The sequence below is a fragment of the Zingiber officinale genome, chromosome 8B, assembly GCF_018446385.1.
Source record: "Zingiber officinale cultivar Zhangliang chromosome 8B, Zo_v1.1, whole genome shotgun sequence".
In the NCBI taxonomy this organism is placed as follows: Eukaryota; Viridiplantae; Streptophyta; class Magnoliopsida; order Zingiberales; family Zingiberaceae; genus Zingiber; species Zingiber officinale.
The window spans coordinates 24808555-24835494 of NC_056001.1; the positions used below are offsets into that span (position 1 = coordinate 24808555).

General features: G+C 42.1%; 2 protein-coding genes and 1 long non-coding RNA gene across 4 annotated transcripts; 1 reads left to right on the forward strand and 2 right to left on the reverse strand.

Annotated features, from left to right (window-relative positions):
• The first annotated feature begins 12355 nt into the window (after window positions 1-12355).
• Window positions 12356-17538, forward strand: LOC122015523 (leucine-rich repeat receptor protein kinase HPCA1-like). Of its 2 annotated transcripts, XM_042572469.1 has the most exons (19): window positions 12356-12592; window positions 12694-12814; window positions 12886-12957; window positions 13060-13134; window positions 13273-13344; window positions 13418-13579; window positions 13670-13744; window positions 14388-14459; window positions 14536-14607; window positions 14689-14757; window positions 14835-14909; window positions 15011-15082; window positions 15176-15313; window positions 15437-15921; window positions 16005-16142; window positions 16219-16355; window positions 16432-16651; window positions 16728-16963; window positions 17040-17538. In XM_042572469.1, the coding sequence occupies exons 1-19, from the start codon at window positions 12484-12486 to the stop codon at window positions 17508-17510; spliced, it is 2871 nt and encodes a 956-aa protein (XP_042428403.1). In that variant the 5' UTR covers window positions 12356-12483; the 3' UTR covers window positions 17511-17538. The 2 variants fall into 2 exon arrangements, with proteins under 2 accessions (XP_042428403.1, XP_042428404.1); XM_042572470.1 differs by lacking the exon at window positions 12356-12592 and having other exon boundaries at window positions 12759-12814; window positions 13029-13134.
• Window positions 17539-17609: 71 nt separating this feature from the next.
• On the reverse strand, window positions 17610-20631 carry LOC122015525 (heparan-alpha-glucosaminide N-acetyltransferase-like). Its single transcript, XM_042572471.1, has 13 exons — window positions 20404-20631; window positions 20192-20329; window positions 19822-19903; window positions 19634-19710; window positions 19430-19545; window positions 19202-19319; window positions 19002-19118; window positions 18810-18901; window positions 18637-18703; window positions 18471-18552; window positions 18240-18331; window positions 17979-18122; window positions 17610-17895 (listed from the first exon to the last, which is right to left on the reverse strand). The coding sequence occupies exons 1-13, from the start codon at window positions 20587-20589 to the stop codon at window positions 17749-17751; spliced, it is 1458 nt and encodes a 485-aa protein (XP_042428405.1). The 5' UTR covers window positions 20590-20631; the 3' UTR covers window positions 17610-17748.
• A 3438-nt stretch (window positions 20632-24069) lies between these two features.
• Window positions 24070-24486, reverse strand: LOC122014770. The gene is made up of 3 exons (XR_006120761.1): window positions 24464-24486; window positions 24311-24376; window positions 24070-24087 (listed from the first exon to the last, which is right to left on the reverse strand). It is a non-coding gene; the product is annotated as an uncharacterized LOC122014770 (long non-coding RNA).
• Between the last annotated feature and the right edge of the window lie 2454 nt (window positions 24487-26940).

The window sequence follows — 26940 nt, forward strand, 5'->3', positions numbered from 1 at the left end:
CTTCTGGGTAAAAATGTATTTGAGACTCTTATGATCAGTGAGAATCTCAAATGTAATACCGTATAAATGATGCCGCCAAAGCTTCAGAGCAAAGATGATGGCAGCTAACTCCAAGTCATGAACTGGGTAGTTCTTCTCATGCTCCTTCAGCTGACGAGAAGCATAAGAGACTACTCTGCCGTGCTGCATCAGAACAGCGCCCAAACCCTGAAGAGACGCGTCGGTGTAGAGTACAAATCCGTCCTCTCCAGAAGGTAAAACCAAAACTGGAGCTGACACTAATCTCCGCTTCAGCTCCTGAAAGCTGGTCTCGCAATCCTCTGTCCACATAAACTTCACGCCCTTCCTGGTAAGACGTGTCAGCGGCATAGCAATACGCGAAAAACCCTCGACAAAACGTCGGTAATATCCTGCTACTCCCAGAAAACTGCGGATCTCCTGAACTGACTTTGGCTGCTCCCAACTGGTGACAGCCTCGATCTTCTGAGGATCAACTGAAATACCTCTGCTTGAGACCACATGTCCAAGAAAACCGACTGAGGATAACCAGAATGCACACTTACTGAACTTCACGTACAGCTGATGTCGTCTAAGAATCTCCAAGACTATACGAAGATGTTGTGCATGCTCCTCCTCAGAACGAGAATAGACCAATATATCATCAATGAAAACGATAATAAACTGATCCAAATACTCCAGAAAGATGCGGTTCATCAAGTCCATAAACATCGCTAGAGCATTGGTAAGCCCAAATGACATTACCAAAAACTCATAATGACCGTATCTCGTACGGAAAGCTGTCTTCTGGATGTCGGAGTCTCTGACCCTCAACTGATGATATCCGGATCGCAGATCAATCTTAGAATACACTGATGTACCTCTGAGCTGATCAAACAAATCCTCGATCTGTGGTAAAGGATATTTATTTCTGACGGTCACTACATTCAGCTGTCTGTAGTCAATACATAATCTCATGGTGTCGTCCTTTTTCTTGACAAATAATACCGGAGAACCCCATGGGGAAACACTAGGGCGAATGAATCCCCTGTCTAAAAGCTCCTGAAGTTGAACCTTCAGCTCGTTCAACTCTTTTGGTGTCATACGATAAGGAGCTTTCGATGTCGGTGCGGTCCCTGGAATCAGCTCAATAGCGAACTCCACTTGCCTTCTGGGAGGCAAACCTGGCAGCTCCTCTGGAAACACATCTGGGTACTCCCGTACAACAGGAACGTCGAAGAGCTGCGAACTACTGCTGTCCTCAGTACTGGTCAAAGATAACAGAAAACTCTGACAGCCATGTGACAGCAGCTTCTAAGCTTGAATCGCCGAAATGATCGATATGTCGTCATCTCTGATGCCAGTGAAATCCCACGAGGGTTGGTTCGGAGGCCGGAAGGTGACCACCCTCGTCTGGCAATCAACGGTAGCATGATATACTGACAGCCAATCCATGCCAAGAATGATATCAAACTCGACCATCTCCAATACTAGAAGATCTACCGTAAGTATCATGTTGCCAAAGTCTAACGGGCAACCTCTAACCTCCTGGGTGACGTCTAAAGTATCACAGGACGGTAGGGAGACGGTCAATCGCTGCAGTCTAAAAGTAGATAATCTACCAATCTCCCGCATGAAGGTACGGGATATAAAAGAATACGAACTACCAGTATCAATCAATATATCAGCGGAAAATGTATAAATGGAAATTATACCGCGGAAAATGGATCCGTCGGCTCGCTGCGCATCCTCCCTGGTAATCGCATGAACACGTCCAGTCTCTGGCGGAGGAGGAGGTGGTAATCTTGCCCTGATCTTGTGGCGACACTTGCTTGAGTCGGTCTTGGATAATGTGCGAGAAGACCGAGATGATGGCGAATCGTCAGGTACGGCCGAGTAGTCTGCATCGCCTAAAGTGAGGCGCATCGATCGCCCTGCGTCGGATAATAAAGTCCGGAACAGAACCACAGGGTGCTATGGAAGCACCGAGTACTCTGCCCAAGCATGTCAAATGCCTGGTGAAGCACTCGGCCGCCATGAGAAGGTTGGGCTCTTCGCCCTCCACGATAAGTTCGGACCGATGGGACTGTCCTCCATGATCGAGACCCTCAGTAGTCATATCTTTGAGTCTTCTGACAATCTCGACTGGTGCCCAGGCGGTTTGCAATGAAAGCAAACCGCTTCCCAGAACAGTGAAGTGACATGATCTCGGACCCAGATCTGAAGCATGAATGTCATTTGGCGAGTTGTTCGGTTTTCTTGGGAAGACCGGAAGCGTCTGACAGCCACGATTTACGAGGTTTACGCGATACCCCGGATGTACCCTGATCGATCGACTCGCTCTGCGGTGGTATAGCCCGAGGTCTGGATCTGCCGGATGTCGACCCTGTTTTCTTTTCCTATCGGAAAAACTCTGTTGGTGACTCAATAATGAGCTCATCCAACATCTCCGCATAAGAGGTGATACCAAGACCGACAAGTCTTAGTTGCAAATGTCCATCCATTACAGATGAGCTGCGCGTCGTGAAGTATCCTCGGAACTAACTCGACAAAATCGCGATCATCAAACTCGCATTATACTCAATCATCGTCCGATTGTTGCAGCATGACTCGAGAAAATCTGCCGCGAGCCATCGATAAGCTCGTGGAAAGAAGCGGCTCAAAAGCCTCTCGAATCTGGCCCAAGTGATGTTACGCTCACCGATGATGGAGCATGGGTAAGCCACGGTGTCGACCGCGTCCGTAAATGAAAAGCGACCGCTCTGCTTTCTCCCACTCGGAGCAAGCCATATAAAGAAAGTCCGCTCCATAGTCTCAATCCAAGGCGGGGCCACACTCGGATCACGGTCTCCTCGGAAGAGTGTAAATCGACTCTTCATCGACTGCCAACACTGGAATCCTGGCTCGTGCCGCAAAAATGTCGATGAGATGTGTCGAGCAGTGCATCGGGATGGTGGCACTTGGAGCTGGTGCTACGAGGTGATGCGGTGCATAAACCGAAGGAGGTACTCCGGTCTTCTTGAGTAAGCTGGAGCATATCTTGTCGGTGTATGGGGTGAACATAGGTGGCAGCGATTGGATGTCTGGTAGGCAATGGTCGGATGTGGAGTAGCAGTATCCTAGTGCAGTCTTCTTGGGTACCTTGTATGTCTTTGGGGGCACGGGCTCTGGTGTCGGATACGGTGGGTCCAGTGGCGGTGGTCGGGATACAAGTGGTACCTTGGAGCGGTGTCGGGTATGTCAATGGTACCCTGGTGGTACCGGAAATACAGAGGAGTAGATACAGTCGGTGCAGGTGAGGTAGGTACCTCTAAAGGAGCCATCGAGTCGAGAGCCCGCAGCCAGCGCCTGATGGTGAGTCCGCCATCACGGTAGCGGGCTCATCAACAGAAGGCATCTCTGGCATATCCAGAGATCCAGCGGTCCTCGTACGTGGTCGTCCAGCACCACGTCTCGCAGCAATACGCGTAGATCGCCTCATATCTGTTAAATTATATTGCAGTTATTACTACCAGTATAACCAACTACCAAAATAACATCATACCTAATTGTCGTCTGAAGATGTTCCATCGCTGTCCAGTCCCCAATTTGACCTCAAAATTCCGAACGAGTAAATCGCCGAAAATCCATAATAAAATCTGAAACGAAAGTCCAAAACATATACGTAATAGAAAACTCCGTGCAACCAAAATAACTACCCAGTTTGACTCGCAAACTTGGGCTAGCAAAATATATCCAGAATACTAAAAGCAGGTATCACACCCTGCTCTGATACCAATAAATTGGTATCAGATAAATCTCGAAAATCCAATACACGGAAACCCAACAAGTATCGCCAAACTTTGGCACTCTGATACCATATCAATAGGTATCAGGTTATCTCAAATATCCAAAATACGAAAACAACGATCGTAAAACTTAAGCTCTGATACCACTAAATTGTCACGCCCCGGAGGAGTCCCTGTCCGAAGAAATTTCAGCAGCATCTCCCCTGTTCGACGGACAATCTGAAACTTTCTACATATCCATATACCTCAGCCACATGCGGCTGGAATAATAACAATAAATAAAACACAACCACACAAACACCCACGCAGTTATATATAATCAAATAAAGCAGTAATACTCTGACTCGAAAACCACCCTACTCAACTACACTCGTAAAACACAAATCCGACAAACTTACCTCTTTTACCGTCCAGGCAGGCATGTAGTAGAACAAATCTAAACCATACGAAAATCCATCAAACGATAAGAATCCATACAATATCCAGGTATCAAACGAAACTAAGTGTAAACATGGTCAAATAAGAAGCAAAACAAAACCAAAAGATCCATAAGTCTTCGGAATCTTCAGGGGACCAACAACGAGAACTCTCTCCTGACAGCATCATCCTGAAATATAACAACAATGGAGGCGGGGTGAGTCCAACACTCAGCAGGTACAACTGATATGTAAAATAAAGTAAATAACAGACAACACTAATCATGCGTACAGTCTCCTGAATACAAGAAGGATAAATGCAACTGGAACAAAAACAGGAGAAAACTGTACTAACCAGGATCAAGGTATAAAGGTAACTGGGTCATCAGACCGAGAGTGTCATAATCCTGTATGCATGTCAATCAAATGCATCCAAATAAATGCAGCAAGTAAATGCAGCAAACACAAACAATAAATGCATCATGCATATGATGCCAATGACATGGTCACCCCTGACGTCAGTCAGCCATCTCACACACAATGGTGAGTCCGAGTAGGTAGGGCTGTGACAACCGTGCACTCTGACATCACTGCTCCTGATGAGTGACCGAGTGGACGGGATGTTATCGGAGTACACATATCCTCCTACCCCAAATCATAAATGGGGGAGCTCAATGCTCTCATCTCCCAGTACACGATGACGGGGAGGAATCTCTGCCGGCTACCATGTTGCGTCACACTACCCATGAGCGGACCAACGGAGCCAAACAGAGTTCAACCGCCTGCCGGCTACCACGCTGCTACACTAAACCAGTGGAGCCAAACATAGCAGAACCGTCTGCCGGCTACCATGCTGAGTCACCAGACCAACGGAGCCAAACAGAAGAACTGCCACACACCTGTCTGATATACCACTAACCCATGAGTGGTGGTGTGTACAGATACATGTAACTGGCGATGTGCTCACAATAATGGAGCAAACAATCGCACAGCATGCAATCATGCAAGATGATGCATGACTCTAAACATGGCAATATCATGAATATCTTAGCAAGATCCATACATAAATAAAAGGTGTACCACAAGTCAATGTATCAGATGGAAGGTACACAAACAGATAGGGTATCAAATAAACCCTAGGTCCTGAACATAATGTATCATATGGTTGGGTCACTACCTAAAGCATGTATGGTCAGATAAATAATAACATGCAGTGCAAAATAAGTAAACAAGCAACATGTAACAGATCATGTAGTGACCAACCGAAACTAATGGAAAACACAATCATTGCTATATGTTAAACACTTTATTATGTATATCAAAAGACATAAGTCAAAGTACCCGTCTCCAATAAAGTGGTCCAATCCGGCAATCAAGATACTCGTCGAGATACCGTCCCGAATCAAAGTCTTGTGTCGAACATATAGATATATTTTACTTAGCTACAATTCAAATGAATTTAAATAGCTTAATAAAATCCATGAAACTAAATTAGGGAAAACCCTAATTAACATAACCAATTGCCTACCCAAAATTAAATCTAACCATTGAATAAGGTTAATGGTCTTAACCCTAATCATTCCATTAGATTCATTTAAAACCAACTCAATCTACAACAAGGATCCGCCATCAATGTATCATCCTATAACCAAATTAGGTACGTATTAATTCATACATAAAACACATTTTCACCTCAAATCACAGCTGGAGAAGATTCGCTGTTGCAGCACAGTAGACGAAGTTGCTGCCAATAATCCTATCCGGAGCGAGGTGGAACCGTTGCCTAGCAAGTCAACCCTTCCAAATCAACACCTAGACAAATCAAATGTCTAACTCACAGTGTGTACATGTTCAACCATACAAGACCAAATCAAGGCTCACCTTGGGGGTCTGATCACCTTACTCACTGTCTGCACTTCACAACAACCCGAGGCTGAGATCCAGCGCTGGAAGGGCAGTGTAGCACAAAGGGAAACAGTGGCACAGAGAACCCGTGTAGGCAAATTGGTTGGCTGCCGACGCTAGGGCAGAGAGGGATGGCAGTCGGCTGTGCTCGGATGTCGCTGAAGAGAGGGGTGTCGCGGCTGAGGCTAGGGCACCGGCAACGGAACTGGGCTCGGGTGCTGGCACAGAGAGTCGGTCGGTGATGGCTCTCACAGCGTCGGCATCGGCAGAGGAAAGGAGGAAGGCGTCGGCCTCCATGATTAGGGCACAATGTGGAGATGGTCGGCGCTGTCCGGTGCGGCGGCGACACTCTGCAAAAGAAGAGGGCATCGGCAGAGTTGCTCAAATCCACGGCACAACGGTCGGCGCTCGGGAGAAGTGAGGAAGAGAGGAAAGGGGATCGACAACCCTCGGCCGCGGCTTTAATCACGAGAAATCTGTCGTGTGCGACGGTTGTTTGCGGCGCTGGTTAGGGTAAGAAGAGGGCGCGGGCGTCGGGCAGGGGGAAAAGGAGAGGAAGCGGTGATAAAATAAATAAAAGAAAAAGAAATATAAAAAGAAAAGGAAATATAAGCATTTCCTCACTTAAATAGGGTAGCCTAAACAGACTTTTCTGGACCCTATTTTTATCCCCGTTAACTCATCTGTACGAGCTCCGAAAAATCCCCGAAAAATTTTCGAAAATTCCGAAAAATTCCCTTATCATTATTTCTCTATTTTTCGGTATTTTACAGCAAGTAAACATATAGAGCGCAAGTACCACCTGATACGAGACATCGTCAAGCGAGGAGAAGTTGTCGTCGCCAAGATTGCATCAGCAGATAACCTGGCAGATCCTTTCACTAAGGCCCTTCCGGCGAAATCTTTTGATCGGCATATGGAGGGAATGAGAATCAGATGTATGGCAACAGATATGGCAGCTTAGTCTTTTAGTATAAGTGGGAGATTGTTGGAGTGTATACTAAAAGCCTAGCTTTTGTAAACATTTATTTTTGAAATAAAAGAATCACGTTTGGTCAATATCTATATTTATTTGTTAAGTGTAATTGTTCAATTAATTTATATAGTAGATAACATGGAGTGTGGTGTCACACTCAGAAGATCATGTTGTCGGTTCTTTATAAATTATAAACAGTTGCTCACGACTAAGATGGAAAGGAACAAACCATCGGAATAGTTATAGTGTAATTAAGTATTAGTTTATCTTGATTAATAAATTACACTGGTACACTCTAAATGTATTGAGTAGGACCATTTAGGTAAGTTCTTTTTGTACTGACTTAGTAAAAGAACTAGACCTTAGTTATTATGGATGTGTGTGCTCTTAATCCTAATATAATAACAAGAACATATATTTAATATTTATTTCTTTGACTTATCAAAGGGTGAGGTTTAGCTCGATAAATCAATATGCCCGATAAGTTGAGAAATGATATTACTTATAGTGTGTGTTGTTGATTATAGAAGGAATATGTGTCCTAGTTATCTAGGTTGAGAATATCCCCAAGAGGAGCTCATAAGGATTGTCATGTTAAACCCTGCATGTGGACTTAGTCCGACATCACAATGCAGTTGAGTGGTACTACTCTTGGAGATAGATATTAATTGAGTTGTCAGTAACTTACTTAATTAGTTGACATTTGTTATCTTAAACACAGGGAGATTAACACACTCATGATAAGAAGGAGCCCATAATGTAATTTGGGATTGGTGCGGTAGTGGGATAATTACTCTCTAGTGGAATGAGTTATTATCGATGAACTTGAGTTGTGTGTTCGGGGTGAGCACGGGATACTCAAGCTCATCGGAAGGCCAAAACCAATTTCTCCTCTAGGTCCCTGTCGTAGCCTCATTATAGCCTCAAGTTCATCCAAATATAAGTCCATCTTGGTGTCCAAGAAGAGGGGCGGTCCAATGCTTGGTGACCAAGCAAGGGCCGGCCACATCCTCATCTATAGGAGTCGACCCTATTAATTGGTGTCCAAGCATGTAGGGGCCCGCCACAATATTCAAACAAGGAGGGTTGTTTTTGAATTTTTAAAATCTTCTCTTCGTAGAAAACTATAAGTTTTAAAAGAGAGATTTTAATTTTAAAAAATTTCCTTATTTAAATTAGGTCACATGTTTTAATAGAGAGTTTTAAAAGTTTTAAAACTTTCCCTTTTAAACCATCCTCATGGTTTAAGAAAAAAAAAGATAAATTTTAAAATTTTAAATTTTCTATCATCATGTTAAAAAAGAAAATTTTATAAGAAAAATTTTAAATTTTAAAACATGATTTTAATTTTTAGAACTTTCCTTTTTTAACTCCTACTTTAGGAAAGAGAGCTTATAAATTTTATAAGAGGATTTCTTCTTGTAAAATTTTTAATATATATATATTTTCTTATTCTTGATATGGTGGTTGGCCACCTTGCTTGGAGCCCAAGCAAGGGGCCGGCCAATTATAAAAAATATCATCATCTAATTGATTTGGTGATTGATTCAATCAAGAGGAAAGAAAAGGAAAATTAAAAGGGAAAAGGAAAAGCTAGAGGAAGATTTTAATTTTTGTAAAAATTCTTCCCTTATTTGCCTTGGGCAACTAATATAAAAGAAGGGGTGAGGAGGCTTCATGAGAGACAATTCTTATTCTCTTGCTTGGAGAACCTCAAGTGGTCGGCCCTCTCTCTCCCTTCTCTTTTCCCTTTTGCTCTCTTCTCCTTGGTGGTGGTGGTGGCCGGATTTTAGAAGAAGAGGAAGAAGCTTTTGGGTGATGTTCATCTTGGAGGATCGTCGCCCACACGACGTCCAAGGTAAGGCGAGGAATACGGCAGAAGATCTTGAGGTCATTAGCTTACAAAGAGAAGGTATAACTAGTAGTTTTCTTCCGCATCATACTAGTTATTTTCTTTGTAAGAATTCTAAATATAAGAGACAATTATATCTAGTTTATTGAATTTATTTTTCGAGTTTGTGTTTTCTTATTTTTCGAATTTGTGATTCAATTATTCTTTTTTGTTAACCTAGAGTTATTTAAGGAAATTAAATATTAGCTTTCCTTAAAAGGCTTTGTCTAGGCGGTGGTGGTTGCTCCCATATCCAAGAAGGTCATGTGCCTCGCCATGCAGTCCTGGAAGCCAATTTTGGAAATTAATATTTAATGAAATTAATAACATAGGTGGATTTGAATCAATAGTGTTAAGTTCCGCTTGCGATTCAAATCTAAACCATGAAGAACAGATAAGTTAAATTTGGAATCAATGATGTTAAGTTCCGTCTGCGATTCCTAATTTAACTTCTAAAGAACACAATAGATTATTTAAGCAAAGGTTCGACACTTGTACAAAATTTTTGTACAGTGGAATCGGTATATTTTCCTAGGACTAACCAACAATGAGTTCATTAAAGGATTTAAGTCTGTCATACTCACTCACTGATACCATCAAAGGATTGAACTCCTATAGTTCATATTAAGATTTTAAAATTTTAAATATTATACGGTCATTAATAAATTTTGACCAAAATTTATTGATAATACTTTAAACTAAATTCATTGCACTCCATAGTCGACTAGTCGTATAGGTTTATGATAGCTTGACGTCCGCTGAGCATAGTAAATTTAAAAATTGAGTATTACAGTTGACTAATAGTCGATTAGTCGTATAGGTTTATGATAGCTTGACGTCCGCTGAGCATAGTAAATTTAAAAATTGAGTATTATAGTTGACTAATAGTCGATTAGTCATATAGGTTTATGATAGCTTGACGTTCGTTGAGTATAGTAAATTTAAAAATTGAGTATTACAGTTGACTATTCATATCGCAGTTAACGATGTAATAATAGTACAGAACTGACATATTGACAATAAATATGTATTTTTTTATAAACATGGAAGTTGGATATGCATATATGGAAAACTTGGCTTATGGAATTTTATTTGTCGGCAAATAACACAATTTATCAAGTCCTTTTTACATTTCACAGGAGAAGACGTGAGTGCATTGATGTACAAGGTCTGCGACAAATTAAGCTCGTCTATGACGTGCTTTGATGGCTGTCTTTCGCAATTTAATGGGAGAGTAGGTATATATATGTAGGTGGCAGAGAAAGATGAAAATGATACGACTTTTGTCAGGTACTGAAATTGACATGGTATGTTATTCTAGACGATAGAATAAAAGTCAAGCCTTGGCCTAGTCTCCCTTTTTAGCTGTAAGAATATTTTTACATGAGGAATTATTCAGCGCAAACAATTGAATGATTGCATTTGGCAATTTAAAAGGAGAGTAGGTGTGCAGGTAACACTAAAAGATCAAAAATATATGCATCTTTTCTAAGTTACTGAGGTTCCGTCGATGGAACATGATTGTTCAGCCGACGGATCAAAGAAAGATCAGAACAGTGAAATTTGATCAAAACGTAATAGGGAACATTCGGTTCATCGACGGATCAAGGAGATCAGTTGACGGATCAACTTATTTCCAGATTTAATGGAGATTTAAATCAAAGCAAAGATGGTAAAAGTTGTTCAGTCGACAAAACATAGCTTATCAGTCGACGGAATGATGAGATTTTCGGAGTTGAACAGATCAAATCTCAACAAACAAGGAGTTGTGATTTTGTTAACGAATAGAAGGTTCAGTCGATGGATCAATTTAGTTGACGGAATGAAAGCTATAAAAGAAGGCCTCGAACTTCGAGCCAAAGATAACTGTTGCCTTCCGAATTTCTACTACAATTCTACTGTACTAGTGTGAGCTGCGACTACTATAACGCCGATAAGGTCATCAACAATCTACACTTATTACTCTTTTGTTGTTGGTACATTTTATTACTTGCAATTTGTATACTCATTTGTAATATCATTTGAACATTTAGTAGATTGTTCAACGAAAATGGTCGACGATTGTGGGTTTTGGAGTAGGAGTTATCATAGGTTCTAAACTAAGTAAAAAAAGTACCTGTCTCTTGTCTTCTTAATCGTTATTTTTTTCCACTGCAAACTAGTGTTTTAACAAAAGAAAAGAAAGTTTTAAAAGGATAAGATTCACCCCCTCTCTCGCCCTTAAATAGGGTTGTAAATGAATCAAACGTTCGTGAACAAGCTTAGTGTTCAGTTTGGTAAGAACTTATTTATGTTCGTTAAATATACACAAAATCAATTAAACAAACAAGCTTGAATAACTCGTTAAATTAAACAAACAAGTTTGAACACATACATATTTAGCTTGCTAATGTTCCTGAACCGTTCGTGAATAATGTTCGCGAACCATATTCATTAATAAAACTCTTATCAATATGCTAAATAAACAAATAAGTTTAAATTATCAAGCTCAATAACCAATCAAATAAGTAAAAGTTTTCAAACAATCAAACGAGCCTGAATTGAGAGTTTAATAATATCTAAATGAACCAAGCTCAAACCAATCTTGAATTGAGAGCTCGATAATATCTAAATGAACCAAGATCAAATCAAGTTTCAAACAAGCTCAAACTCATAAAAAATAAACCTAGCTCAGTTTGAACAATCATTTCAGAGGCTTGGTTCATTTTAAGCTCGACTCAACTTGACTTGATTACCTTATCAAACAAGCTTAAACACCTTAAAGCTCAGCTCGGCTCAGCTCAACTTGTTTATAGCCCTACCCTCAACGATCCTTTAGCTAGTGCATGGGGTATTGTCACCATGACATCTGGAAGTTAATTCCTAGCTAATAGCTAGGCTCCTGCCCTCTCCCATGTACTGGTCATTGCTCGGGGTAGTAGCCATTTATAATTTATTTATCTTCATATAATCTGGGGATGGACTGTGAAAGACATGGAAGTGATATCTCACTCCAAGCAACTAGTATCACTTGACTCGACAGCAAATACAAGTAAATCACGAGAGATATTTTTATCCTAATACAACGGCTCTTTGCATGGGGAGATCAGGTATCCAACGTGACATTTTGTATTCATTAAAAATTAAACCTAACACCTATTAAAATAAATACTCAGATACTACCTGCGCCAACAAATGGGGCAAGAGTAAATCATCAGTATCATTGAATAATGAACGGCTTCTTTTGAGAAGGTTTAAGAGCCTCACTGTTTATCCTTCATATTTTTACAACTTAAAATATAAAACCACATGCGATATTTTACTCACCTTAATCTTTCATGTTTCTTTTTCAGTTAGCATCAATTAAAGTTCCCACGACAAAGTCCAATATGGAGGGCGGGATTGACCTCATGGAATAGTCTCTCTCTAAGCAGCTTGATCATCCAACTAATCAGGCTCCCTGCCATTTGTTTATATGAATTTAGCTTCTAAAGTGCATGGTATTGATTCTCCAAATCTTTATGCCATAACATGGGATTCCTGCATCAAGAACTGAACCTGAAATGCCTGCTGCTGCTGCTCAACTTAAACTTTTGCACTCTAAACGTCTCAGCAGAGACACAGACAACCACCAGTGAAGGTAAAGTTCACGTCATTGCTCTGGGACTGTTCATGATTTTGCTGCATATATTTCACTTAAACCGGCCTGTGATGTCGTTTGTTTCTTCTCTGCTTGAATAGCTCTTGCTCTGTATAGCATATCTAGTTATTGGCAGAACAAACCAACAAGCTGGGTAGGTTCAGATCCTTGTGGTAATAACTGGGTTGGACTCAACTGTTCTAATCTTCACATCAAAAAAATGTAAGTTCTGAAATGGAGAAGACAAACTCTAGGAAATTTGTTTTGGTATAAGTGATTCTTTTTTTTTTCAGAATTCTTCCTGGCTTAAACATCAAAGGGACTCTCTCTGAAGACATCCAGAATTTGACTGAGTTGGTGCACTTGTATGTTACCTGATAAATCAAATGTTACAGTTCTTTTCCCTCCCCTTTTTCATCCCTTTACAAATCCTTAGGAAACTATGAACTCATTAACTATGGCACTAGGGATCTGTCTTCCAATAGAGGTTTGGGTGGGCAAATTCCAAGAACCATTGGGAACCTGGTGAAGCTTCGAAGATTGTGAGTTGTGATTTTTTTTTTTCAGTCTGTAAAGTTAAGTTGGATTTATTAAAAGTTGTAGAGTAGATGATAGATTTAGCAATTAACCCGCGTCAAGTTAAACACCCAAACTGAAACTTTGTTCTGTTGTTTATCCAGGATCCTTTTTGGTTGCAGCTTCAGTGGTTCCATTCCTCCAGAGTTAGGCATGTTGAAAAGCCTCATATTCCTGTAAGATCAAAATATCTTTGCTCAAAAAAGGATATTTTAGCTTGATATTCTAAATCTATCTGTGTTTCTTCAGATCAGTGGGCTCTAACCGGTTGAACGGATCAATTCCTAGAGAGATAGGCAATCTGACATCGCTGTTCTTTTTTGACATCACATGGAATAATATATCTGGTTCAATCCCTATTTCCAATGGCATAAACTTGGGCCTGGATTTGCTGACTGAGTGCCAGCACTTGTGCGTTATTATTTGTTGTTCAATTAATGTTATACAGTTTACTTTATGAGATTTCATCAAGTTTGAGTGAGAATTTTCTATTGAACTCAGACATTTTGGAAACAACAATTTATCTGGGTCCATTCCAGCTGAACTGTTCCACTCTGAGATGATTCTGGATCATGTGTAAGATACTGAGAAAACACTTCCTTTCCCCTCCTGTTTAGTTTATGTTTATGTTCTTAAAGCATGAAAGTGTCAACACACTTTATTGTTGCAAACTAGCTAAGTCAAGTCAAGTTTTGTGTAGTTCAAGTTTATTTGATAAAGTAACCAAGTCAAATTAAGTCGAGCCTAAAATAAATCAAACTGTGAAAATGATTATTCAAGTTTGATTTAATTTTTTTTTTATGAGCTCGAGCTTGATTCGCGTAGATTTTATCGAATTCTTATTTCGAACTTGTTTAATTTTTCGAAACTTTTATATTTTTAAAGTTATTTGGTTAGTTAGTGAATTTGATATTACATGCTTGTTTATTTATTTTGAGAGCTTCTTTATCGTATACAAGTTAAATAAGAGCTTTGTTGATGAATATAGCTCACAAATTTTATTCCTGGACATTGTTCAAGAATATAGTTCACAATCTTTGTTCACTAACATTAATAGTTGAACATATATATGTTCAAATTTAACAATTTAAGTGACCTTGTGCATATTAAAATGAATATAAATAAGCTCTTATTAAGTCAAACACAAATTTACACATAAACGTTTGATTACAACATACTTGTTTTGCAAAAAAGATTACCTTTTGTTCCTTTTGCTTAGGCTCTTTGACCACAATCAATTCACAGGCAGAATTCCTCCAACTCTAGGACTTGTCACTACCATAACTGCTCTGTAAGTAAATTGCAGAACTAAACATGGACAAAAAAATGTTCATACTTTTAACTTGTTGGATTCTTGTTTTGTACAGGCGTCTCGACAGAAATAGACTTACTGAAGCAGTTCCTTCCAACCTCAATAACCTTACGATCCTTGGCGAGCTGTTAGTGTGTTTTTTTGAAAGAAAACTGGTTTGTGCTTTGGTGAAACTCCAGGAACTCTGATGATTAGTTTCGTTCTACAGGCAAATAAATGACAACCAGCTGAGTGGCCCCTTGCCAAACCTAACTGGAATGAATGCCCTCGCCTATGTGTGAGTAGTAGCACATTCTATGAGAAGCGAAAGGCACTTGATGCCCGCTGACTGAAATGGAATTTGTTGCTTTGCAGGGACATGAGCAACAACTTATTTGATCAATCTCATATTCCACCTTGGTTCTCAACCTTGATGAACTTGACTACTTTGTATTACTCTACATTCTTTGAAGTCCGAACGATTATAGTCTTAGCTCAATGAGTCTGTATAAGACACTTCCATTGATTCGATACCCTTTTTCTGGTTGCAGGAAATTGAATAACTTACTGATATCAGGAGTTCTACCGACATCTTTGTTCAGCATTCCTTCAATGCAGGCAGTGTAAACATCAATTTGCCTGAAAGCTTAACGCAATCCTTATGAGCTTCTCCTGAGGAGGTACTGGATATCCTCATGTTCTCTTAATCGAAACAGGCAACTGCGGTTCAACTTGATCAATGGCACGCTTGACTTGGGTAGTGAGCTGAGCACAAACCTTACTCTTGTTGATGTGCGGGAAAACAGAATTCAAACTATGGCTAATGTGCCAAACCGGGACAACCTACACATTCAGTAAGTACAGCCACCAGTGCATCGATAATTCCTTGAATTTATTGCAATCCAAATAGTGAAGTAGTGATTAGAAGAAAGATTATCTGTCTTCTGAGTACTCTCGTCCGTATTTGATGTCCACAGACTCGACGGAAACTTTTACTGTAATCAGCCAGGAGCTTCAGCACAGTACTGCAATGTGCCGCCGGAATCAAATCCCAGTAGTTACGTTACTCCGTCACCAAATTGTGGAAACCTCGTCTGCCCATCGGATCAGCAAGAGAGCCCAAAATGCTCTTGCTCATATCCCTTGGAAGGGAAACTCGTTTTTAGATTTATAGCATTCTCCAACATATACACTAACTTCACATACTACACTGCATTAGAGATAGCTCTTTACAAGACCTTTCAGCAGTTCCAGCTTCCTGCTATTCCAATCCTCCGAAACCCAAAAATGGATATATACAATTACTTCGACATCGATTTGTCGATGTTTCCGTCGAATACGGATCGCTTTAGCCAAGCCGAGGTTGCTCAACTTACCAACCTATTCACCAACACAACTATCTCGCAACCTGATGCTTTTGGACCTTATTATCTTGATGCAGTACCTTATCCAACTTTTCAAGGCAAGTATCTTCTTTTCCCTAATTTTTTGTTCATTTAAGCAATCACTTCTTCCTTTCTCACATATTGGATACGATACGAGCAGAAGCAGTTTCGAAATCGAACAGAGTTCCTGCAATTGTAGGAGGGTTTGCTGCTGCTGCTTTGATCGTCGGTCTGTTAACTTTCGCCCTTTGCCAGAGAAGAAAGGCTCGAAAGGCCAAAGAATTATCTCGACGATTTGGTAAGAAATGTAGAGAATCTCGATTGCTTTATCATGTTATATTCACTATCTTGACGACGTTGCTTTCTTTCGGTAGGTGTATGGACCACAAGTGGAAGTGGCAGTGATATTCCTCAGCTGAAAGGTTCAAGATTGTTCACTTTTGGAGAACTAAAGAAGTGCACAAACAACTTCGCAGAAGCCAGCATTCTTGGGAGTGGCGGTTATGGAAAAGTAACTTCCATATCCATGTTTCCTTTTTTGTTCGACCTCTGCAGATTCATTTTCCTGTATTTCTCGACTTTGGCAGGTTTACAGAGGATTGCTGGATGATGGGAAACTAGTTGCTGTGAAAAGAGCTCAGGAGGGATCTTTGCAGGGTGGTCAGGAATTCAAAACTGAGATCGAGATGCTGAGCAGGGTTCACCACCGGAACCTTGTCAGTCTCGTCGGCTTCTGCTCGGATCAAAATGAACAAATATTAGTGTACGAGTACATTCCTAATGGCACATTAAGAGATAGTCTCTCAGGTACGTTTGTCTTTGATTTTGTTAATCTGAAACCATTTCAAGCTGATAACTAACTCTTTGCCATTTTCAAACTCAGGGAAATCTGGAGTCTACCTGGATTGGAAGAACAGGCTGAGGGTAGCACTTGGTGCAGCCAGAGGACTGACTTACCTGCATGAGCTTGCGAACCCTAGAATCATCCATAGAGATGTCAAGTCCAACAACATCCTCCTCGACCACCATCTCAATGCAAAGGTTTCAGACTTTGGCCTTTGCAAGCCACTGCGAGATGACAAGAAAGGCTGCATTACCACACAAGTCAAAGGCACAATGGTCAGTTAGGCTACAACTTTGCCATCCTAAAACAGTCGAAAACAATCCATAACAAGTGTTGTTCCTAATTTTGTAGGGATATCTTGATCCTGAATACTACACGACTCAGCACTTGACGGAGAAGAGCGACGTCTACAGCTTTGGCGTTGTGCTTTTGGAAATTGTCACTGCCCGCAAACCCCTTGAGCGAGGGCGATACGTCGTGGGGGATGTAAGGAATGCCATCAGCAGGTCTAGAGACCTGCAAGGCTTGAATGAGCTTCTTGATCCTGGCATTTGCCACAACGGCTCATTGCCGGGGATCAAGAGGTACATTGACTTGGCCTTAAAATGTGTGGAGGAATTCAGCTCAGAAAGGCCTCGGATGAGTGAGGTGGCCAAGGAGATTGAGAACATAATGGTCTTGGCTGGCATGAATCCTAACATTGCATCAGAAACTACTTCTGCAAGCTTTGGAGCAGCAAACAAGAGCTTTAGCTGTGATGATGATGCTTCCTTTGAGTATAGTGGTGAACCATATTCTCTAAGAATCGTGCTGCCCAAGTGAAATGTGTCATTCAAATCTGCTTGTTTAAGAGGTTGAGTTGTGTAATGTATTTTATATGAACTTCACTTTAAATGGAAACTGAAGTTAGTTAATTATGTATTGACGGTAAAGATGGAGTTAATTAATCCATAGATTAATATCTCAAATGGTTTCCGAGCTAGGCATGTACAGTTTGAGCTACAACAAATTCTGCAACTCTCAAAGATCAAATCATCACTGTACATCACATAATCTTAATTCAGAGCTTCCAGTAAATGCCAAGCTTATGGAGGATGCCTGCGACGATTGCCCAGAACAAAATCTCAGCAAAAATCACATAAAGTAGCGTTCCCAATCTCTGTGAGTGCCAAACTCTCACAAAAACATGCTTTTGAATCCAGTGCACCTGCGTGTTCATCAAATATTCAGTTAATTCTAGCATTACTTTTACTAAAAACACAAAATGTTCATGAATGATTATTGTTTTACCAGGGAATTGTTTGGAGTTTCATAGTACCATCCGTTCACAAAGGCAGGGAAGATTCCTTGTGCTGCCATCACAAAAACAAGCATTGCGTTCATGCCTATCCACTCCAGCCACAAGAATGGTGCTCTCAAACCCCACACATCAATCTGAACAATGAATGATGAATAATTATATAATATTTGTATGAATTTATATATTGGGAGGATTTTAGATGATCATTTTAAGGTTAATTAGTGTTGAAGTAATTTGTGGTTTTTCCTTACCATTGCATAAAATGCTGAGAGAACAAGACCTGCTGCCCCAGCTGTGACACACACATAGCTGAAGCTGTAGAGTTGCTTGTTGAGGGGAATTGCTGCCATGGTAGAGCACCAAATTAGTTGTTAGCAAATTGTTTTCCTTTTAATTCATATCGACTACTAGTTCTTTCAACTCCCAACCTTTATTCTTAACCTCAACTCGGACTATTTGGCACAAGGAAAAGAGAGTATTACCATTTGAGAAGTGAAGAGTGAATCCACAGGTTAGAAGTGCAATTCCCATCACCAACCAATGCTTCAGTCTCTCTGAATGATCCTGATTATTCAGAGCAAGAGGATGGATAATTATTGTCATTGAAGTTATTTCCATGAAAATTTTGTTAAAAATTGAATACAGTACCTTAACATGGATTAAGACATGGCCATAATGAACTCCAATGGTTCCAGAAAGGATGGCAGATACTGAACTGTCAACGACAAGACAATTAAGATGGTATTAGATTGTTAATTCTAAATTAAACATGTTTTTTCTGCTTAAACAAGTCTTAAGTTAAGCCAATAATGCTTACGAACCTCAACAAGCCTTCTGGTTCAAAAGGAGCCAGACACCATGGAGCTGCATCTTCTCTAAGTGGGCCCACGTTGGGTGAACTATGAGTACATGCCTGCGCATTTTCGACAATAACTGCTATTACTATTATTATTATTATTATTATTATTATTATTATTATTATTATTTATTTAAAAAAATAAAATTAATTTCACCTTGGATCTTATCCAAACAGGTTGTGAATAAAGATGGTTTAGTCCCCACACTGATCTGTCCACGTACCCTACTGCATTGCAAGCGGGACCCAAGTGCCCTCTCACTCCACATTTCACCTGAAAAATAATTATCAAAATTTTATTTTTCAAGATTTATTTATTTTTAAAAAAATTAAAATAAAATAAAATTGATAGCATACGAAGAATCTCTTCCCGTCATTGATGTCTCCTTCTGCATGGTAAACGAAGCTCCAATCTGGAACATACACTGAGAAGGTTGTGACCATGTAGATCACAAAGGAGACAAAGCCAAAAATCCTGAAAATAAATTAATATTAATTTTAGGGGTAGTAATATTTAAAAAATGGCAGAAAATTAAAATGAATATTAACAAAAATATATATAATGAGATTTTTTCTTTTTTTTACCATTGCCAGCGATAAGCAACGAAGAGAGCCCAAGGAGCGTCCGTTATTTTTGATGGACGAATCTTGGTCGTCAAAACCTCGACGAGCGCCACAAGCAAGTAAACCAACGCAATTCTCTAATTTACAAATTGAAAAAAAAAAAGAGAGAGAGAGAAATAAATAGACAAAAAATTTATTTATATAATTGAATTAATTATTATGTACCTGAAGAATTCCAAACCATCTAATTTTCTTCATGTCGACGCCATAGGAGAGGTCATCAGGAGCATGCGAATATCCACCTTCATTTTTTTCATATACAATTAAAACCTTAATGATTTATCATATTACTAATAGACTCCAAATTTCGTGGTGATTATGGGAAAAAGAAGCATGATGAATATTTAATTCACCTTGTAGGATTATTCCCCAGAAGAGAAGTTTCAATGTCCTGATAATTATCTTCCTTATTGCGACAGGGACTTGTGAGATCCTCTGCAATAATTAAAAGTTCAAGGTTCGTTTACTAAAAATTCGCGAAACAGCCACATTTAAAGGCCTTGACAACCTAACAAATAAATAAATAATTGAGGATGACAATTCAACTAAATCATATTTTAAATAAAGATGATATATATTATTTTATTAACTATATATAAATTTAAACAATATATATTTATGAAGTAGTCATAAATGCAAAAATTTACGAATGTAAAAATAATAATTTGAAAAAATATATAGTGAAAATTGTCATATTGTACTTTATTTCATAGTTGTACGTACCTTGAGCGCAAGAGCAATTGCGACGCCAACGATAAAGAGGAAGAAAGGCATGACGAAGTCTGCAAGCGTGCAGCCATTCCATGGCGAGTGATCGATCCGCTCGTAGGCTCCCCCCGCGTCATCCACCAATATCATTAACTACAACATCGATCCAATGATCGATATATATATAATTAAATAAAAACAATAAAATTAAAATCATGGATGCATACGACTATCGTCAAGCCTCGGAAGGCATCCAAAGATGCAACTCTTTTCCTTGTTTTACTGCCGCTGCTGTAGCTCTTATCCTTGGCTGCTGCCTCTTCCTCGTTGTTAATCTTCTTCTTTGGATCACCTCCACCCTCTTCGTCGCTCACTCTTAACGCAACCTCCCCGATCTCCTTCTTCTCCTCCATTAATAATTCTTTTCTTCTTCCTCGAGGCCAAGCAATTGAGCAATATTAATGGCGTTACTGACTTGTAGCAGAGTCTGATCAGTTGCAATAAATATACAGGGAGTTGGAGCCTGCTGCAGTAGACGCTGAGATCGGCGTTCAAACGTCTCGGCCGTCCGGGGGGATTAATTAATAGCTAGATATTGATGGCGGCGTAGAAGGGACGAAGGGTCGGCCGGCGGAGGTTGTTCTGTTTGGAGAGTTGGAGTTAGAATAAGATTACGTACGCACGTTCGTTGGGAACATTTGGCGCTTTTTGTCTTTGCTAATTGGAAAAGTCGATAGTTCGATCTACATTGAATAGGGATATAAACAAGTCGAGCTGAGTTGAGCTTTTGGGGTATTCAAGCTTATTTGATAAGATAAACGAGCCAAGCCGAGCCGAGCTTAAAATGAACCAAGCTTTTGAAATGAGTGTTCAAGCTTGGCTTGGTTTATTTGTTATGAGCTTGAGCTTGTTTGAAGCTTGGCTTGAGCTTGGTTCATTTAGATGTTATCAAACTCTCAATTCAAGCTTGGCTTGAACTTGGTTCGAGCTTCGCTTGAGCTTGGTTCGTTTAGATGTTATCAAGCTCTCAATTCAAGCTTGTTTGATTGTTAGAAACTTTTAATTGTTTGATTGGTTATTAAGATTGATAATTTAAATTTATTTATTTATTTTATTTTATTTTATTGTTTATATAGCATATTGAAAAGAATTTTATTAATAAATATTGTTCGTGAATGATCCGACGGTTAGAATAGGGGACCCCCATTTTGAGGGGTCAACGCCACGTGGGAGTCAAAAGGCTAGGTGGTCGACCGGAGAAGGGCGAACCGGTCGGCCGACCGGAGAAGGATGGGCCTACCTGCCGGCCGGCCGACCGATGAATAGCCGATAGCGAAAGGCGCCCTGACAGGGGTCGGGGTTCCGGCGCTCGATTGAACAGTAACGAAGGGCCGAGCGGAAGTCATGCTCGGCCGAAGACATAAGGTAACCTACTGCTAGCAGTCCCTACATAACACCTGACCGGAGATCTCCCCAGCATACCGATGCAGACGGCAGGCCGGACGTGATGTGAGTGCCGGCCGGACGGACGCCCCGTCCAGCCCGCCGGACGGACGCCCCGGCATGGGGTAGGGAGAGAAGGACAAGGAACATCTTATGACAGCTGTCAAGTCCTATGACTAGGCCATACTCCAAGCCTGGCGACGAGGTGTTCTGCTGTCCCATCGAAGACGTGCCTGGACTGTAGCAGTATGGTGTCAGGTAAGCTTTCTGACAAACACATACCGAGGTATGGGCTAGGGACACGTGTTTGCCTCGGTAGGTGTGCGTGAGCTCTTTCACCGCTCTATATAAGGAGCCTTATACTTTGCCGAAGGTACGCGTTCTGATATTTTTGGAGCCACTTCTTCACTATTCGCTTGCCTGACTTGAGCGTCGGAGGGTCGCCGCCGGGAACCCCTTCCCGGCCCGACTTCTGTGCAGGTTCGCCGAAGGTTCGTGCGACCAGGCGGAGATATACGTTATCGACGAGGAGAGCGTCACGTGCCCAGCGTCCGTTGATTCAACTTTCGGACATGATCAATTTGGCGCCGTCTGTGGGAAAGCTCCTGCATCCGGACGGAAGCAATGGATGAGACTGGACGACAGCACACGGTGACGCTTTCCACGGAGGAACTCGATGCTCTGATCGAGTTGAGAGCCGCTAAGTTGGTGGAACAAAAACAGAAGGCACCAGCCGAACGGCCTGAGCAGCAAGCAACGTCAGCATCTGGTGGCCGAGCGGAGGCACCCCCAGCCACAGTTCCATTCCATCGAGCTCTCTTCCGCACTCCTCCTGAAGCCGCAGCAGCTAATCGGGATAGAGGCTCTTCGTCAGATGAAGTGCCTGTCACGCCCCAGAGGAGTCCCTGTCCGAAGAAATTTCGGCAGCATCTCCCCTGTACGACGGACAATCTGAAACTTTCTACATACATAAATACCTCAGCCACAGGCGGCTGGAATAATAACAGTAAATAAAACCAATCACCACGCAGTTTATATAAGTATTCAGCCTCTGGCTGTCACAACCACGCAGTTAATAAAATAATAAACAAAACAATAGTACTCTGACTCGAAAACCACCCTACTCCACTACACTCGTAAAGCTCAAAACCGACGAACTCACCTCTTCTGTCGTCCAGGCAGGCATATAGTAGAATAAAATCCAAATCATACCAAAGGTCCATCAAACGAAAGGATTTCATACAATATCCATATGAAAAATCCAGAATAAGACTAAAACAAGGTCTGATAGAGAAAAACTAAAATAAAATAACAACTCAACCCAGCAGAGGATTAGCACTACGTGCTGTGGGGACTAGCGACTGGAACTCCCTCCTGACAGCATCAACCTGAAAATAACAACAATGGAGGCGGGGTGAGTCCAACACTCAGCAGGTACAGTTGATATGCAAAGTAAAGAAATAACACCTAACACTAATCATGCGTACAGTCTCCTGATATAAGAAAGATATAAATATGCATCTGAAGTAAATAGGAGAATGTTGTACTAACCAGGTCCTGAGTATAAGGTCAAACAGTCCGAGTGGTATAGGAATCAGATGCATGTCAAACATAGGTATCCAAACAATATGCAGCATATAAATGCAAACACAAACACAACAATAAATGCATCATGCATATGATGCCAATGATGCGTCCTGGTCACCCCGACGCCAATCGATCATCTCATACAAACGTGAGGCCGAGTGGGTAGGGTGTGACAACCGTGCACTCTGTCGTCACTACTCCGATGAGTGACCGAGTGGATGGGATGTTGCTCGAGTACACCTATCCTCCTACCCCAAATCATAGATGGGGAGCAATGCTCTCAACTCCCGGAACAAAGACGGGAGGAATCCTGCCGGATAACACGTTGTGTCACACTACCCATGGTGACCAACGGTGCCTAACAGAGTCCCTGCTGCAACACACACAGCCTGAATCGACCACTAACCCATGAGTGGTGGTGTGTGCAGATCCATGTAACTGGCGATGTGCTCAGCAATAATGGAGCGGACTATCGCACAGCATGCAATCATGCAAATGATGCATGGCAATAACCATATAAACATCCTGACCTAATCCATATATATAGAAATGTGCACCCTAGGTCAAAGAATCATATCAAATCAAGGTACACAGAAGGTATAAAAACCTAGGTCCTGAACATGGTCAAGCATGGCATATCACTACCCCTATAAGCATGTAGAGACAGGTAAAATATACCCGAGATGCAAAACTCATCAATCAATCAAGCATGTAAGATTTGGGTAGTGATTAACCGAAACAGATAAAAAACACAATTAATGCAACATGTTAATTTAATTACTAAGCATATCAAATGACATAAGTCAAAAGTACCCGCCTCCGAAAATAGAAAGGTCCAATCTAGCAAATCCAAGTCGAGACGCCCGTCTCGAATCAATGTCCTGTACCAATCAATATATATATATTTATTTAGCAAAAATTCATAAGAATTTAAATAGCTAAATAAAATCCACGAGACTAAATTAGGGAAAACCCTAATTAACATAACCAATTGTCTACCCCAAAATTAAATCTAACCCAGGTATAACCTAATACCGTATACAAAATTATACAGCATGGAACATCCTCCATAGGAACCCAACCAAATTCACTAAACATGCTCACCTAAGTGTACGAATAATGATCAGATTCCTCAGCTCCAACAACAGCTTAATCCCGTTGACACCAAACCTAGATATCAATCAACCACATCTGTGAGTTATTTCTGCATCCAACCAGTGATCAAATACAAAGAAACAACAAAGGTAAGCTGCTTACCTCACTCACCAGCAAGGGGAAAACCTAGGACACGGCAGTGGAGAATAAATTAGGGCTCGGCAGATTTAGGGCAAGGAGCTAGGCTGCGATCAACCAAACAGCGCACAAGGGAGGCTGCAGTGGCCGATTGCTGATCCAGAGCACAAAAGAGGGCAGCAAGGCAGTGTTAGGGCACGGAAACAAGCAATCTCCAGTGATGGTGCCGGCGGCAAGAAGTGAGGGATGTGTCGGCGGCGGTGCTAGGGCACGGCGACGGCGGCCGACGCTGAGAAACCGGTGCCGGCAGTGGCGTCGGGGCTGATTCTAGGGCACAGGCCGGAGATGGGTGTCGCGGTGGCCGGCACTTGGACAGGGAGGAGGAAGGGGGAAGATAGCCGGCGCTAGGTTTCCCGTGGCCGGCGCTGCCTCGGAAAGGAGAGGGAAGGCCGACGCGAGGGCTGAAGAGCAACACCCGGCGATGTTAAGTCACAGGCGACGGCGGTCGGCGCTCGGAAGAGAGAAACCGCCGGCCGGCGGTTAGGGCAGAGAGGAGGAGAAAGGAGGCAGCGTCGGGATGGGCTCGGGTGCGCGAGGGAGAGAAACGGAGGGATTAAGGAAAATAAAGAAAAATATAAAGAAAAAGAAAAGTAAAAAGAAAAATAAAAATAAAACTTTTCCTTACTAAAACTGGGTAGCCTAAACAGGCTTTTCCGGGCCCCATCTTGATCCCCGTTAACTCATCCGTACGAACTCCGAAAAATTCCCGAAAAATGTCCAAAAATTCTGGAAAATTCCCTTATTCATATCCGCCTATTTCCGGTATTTTACAGTGTCAATGCGGGATAACAGAAAAGGCAAAGGCCCCCGATCGGACGCCTCGCCCGAGCAGGTCAATCGTCAATTCTCAGAGGCCATCTTGAAGGACCCTCTGCCAAAGCACTATGCGCCCCCGGCGATCGACGAATACAATGAGACCACCGATCCGGATGATCATTTGGGTAAATTCGACAACACTGCTACCCTTCACCAATATACGGATAGGGTGAAGTGTCGAGTTTTTCTAACCACCCTCTCTGGATCGGCTCAACGGTGGTTTCGGAGGCTGCCGGACGGGTCCATCACAAGCTTCAAGGACTTCCGAACGGCCTTCCTCCATCATTTTGCAAGCAGCCGGCGTTATCAGAAGACGAGTGTCATCTTGTTCGCCATCAAGCAAGAGCCAAGAGAGCCGCTCAGAGCTTATATCCAGCGGTTCAATCAGGTGGCCATGGACATTCCAACAGCCACCTCAGAGACAATGATGAACGCATTTACGCAAGGCCTCGTGGACGGGGACTTCTTCCGCTCGCTCGTTCGGAAGCCGCCTAGGGACTACGATCATATGCTGCACCGGGCCAACGAATACATCAATGTGGATGAAGCCCAAGCTGCCCGAAGAAAGGAAACTCCAACCCAGCGGGCTCCTCCGACCAAGCGGAAGTCGCACACTGCTCATCAGCCGCCCAGAGGACCAAGGTCCGAAATAATCCGCTCCCCACATGCTAGGACCCATGTCCAGGAAGTTGCAGCCGAGCGGCCCAAGCCAAAAAAGAAGTGGACCCCCATGTTCTGCTCATTCCACCGGACGGACACGCACAATACCAGAGATTGTCGGAGTCTTCCCCTGATCGCCCATCCTGTTCCCCGGAGTGGTGGTCGTCGATCACCATCGTCCGACAGGCGACAGAGAACTCATGGAGCCGATCGGACTATATCTGATCGCCGACAGAGACAGACTCCCGAACGGCAACATACTCTTAGGCGTGAAGACAACCCTCGGATGTCCAGGGAGCGGCCCCGACCGTCCGCTCGGGAAGAAGAGAATAGAAACAACACTTCCCGAGGTGAAATCAACATCATAGCTGGTGGTCCAACTGGAGGCGACTCTAACCGAGCAAGGAAGGCTAGCGTCAGGCAGCTCCAAATACACGCAGTCGGCTGTAGTCAGGAAAGGGCGAGCGGACCCGAGATAAGTTTCGGGCCCAGAGACTTGGAAGGAGTCGAAGTGCCGCATGACGACGCTCTCCTCATCAAAGCGGTAATAGCCAATTACACTATCCACCGCGTTTTTATTGACATAGGAAGCTCGGTCAATATCATATTAAAAAAAACCTTCGACCAACTACAAATTGATCGAGCCGAGCTGCTGCCCATGACGACCCCCCTCTACGGGTTTATGGGTAACGAAGTTCAACCGGTCGGATAGATCCGACTGGCTATCTCGCTGGGAGAAGAGCCACTTAGGAGGACGCGGACAGCAAACTTCGTGGTGGTCGACTCTCCCTCGTCATACAACGTCATTTTGGGAGGACCGGCGCTCAGCGAGTTCCGAGCAGCCGTCTCCACCTTCCATCAGAAGATCAAGTTCCCCGTGTAGGATAAAGTGGGAGAAGTACGGGGAGATCAACTTGCAGCTCGGCGATGCTACGTCGAGATGGTCCGAGCCGAAGCCAATTTCG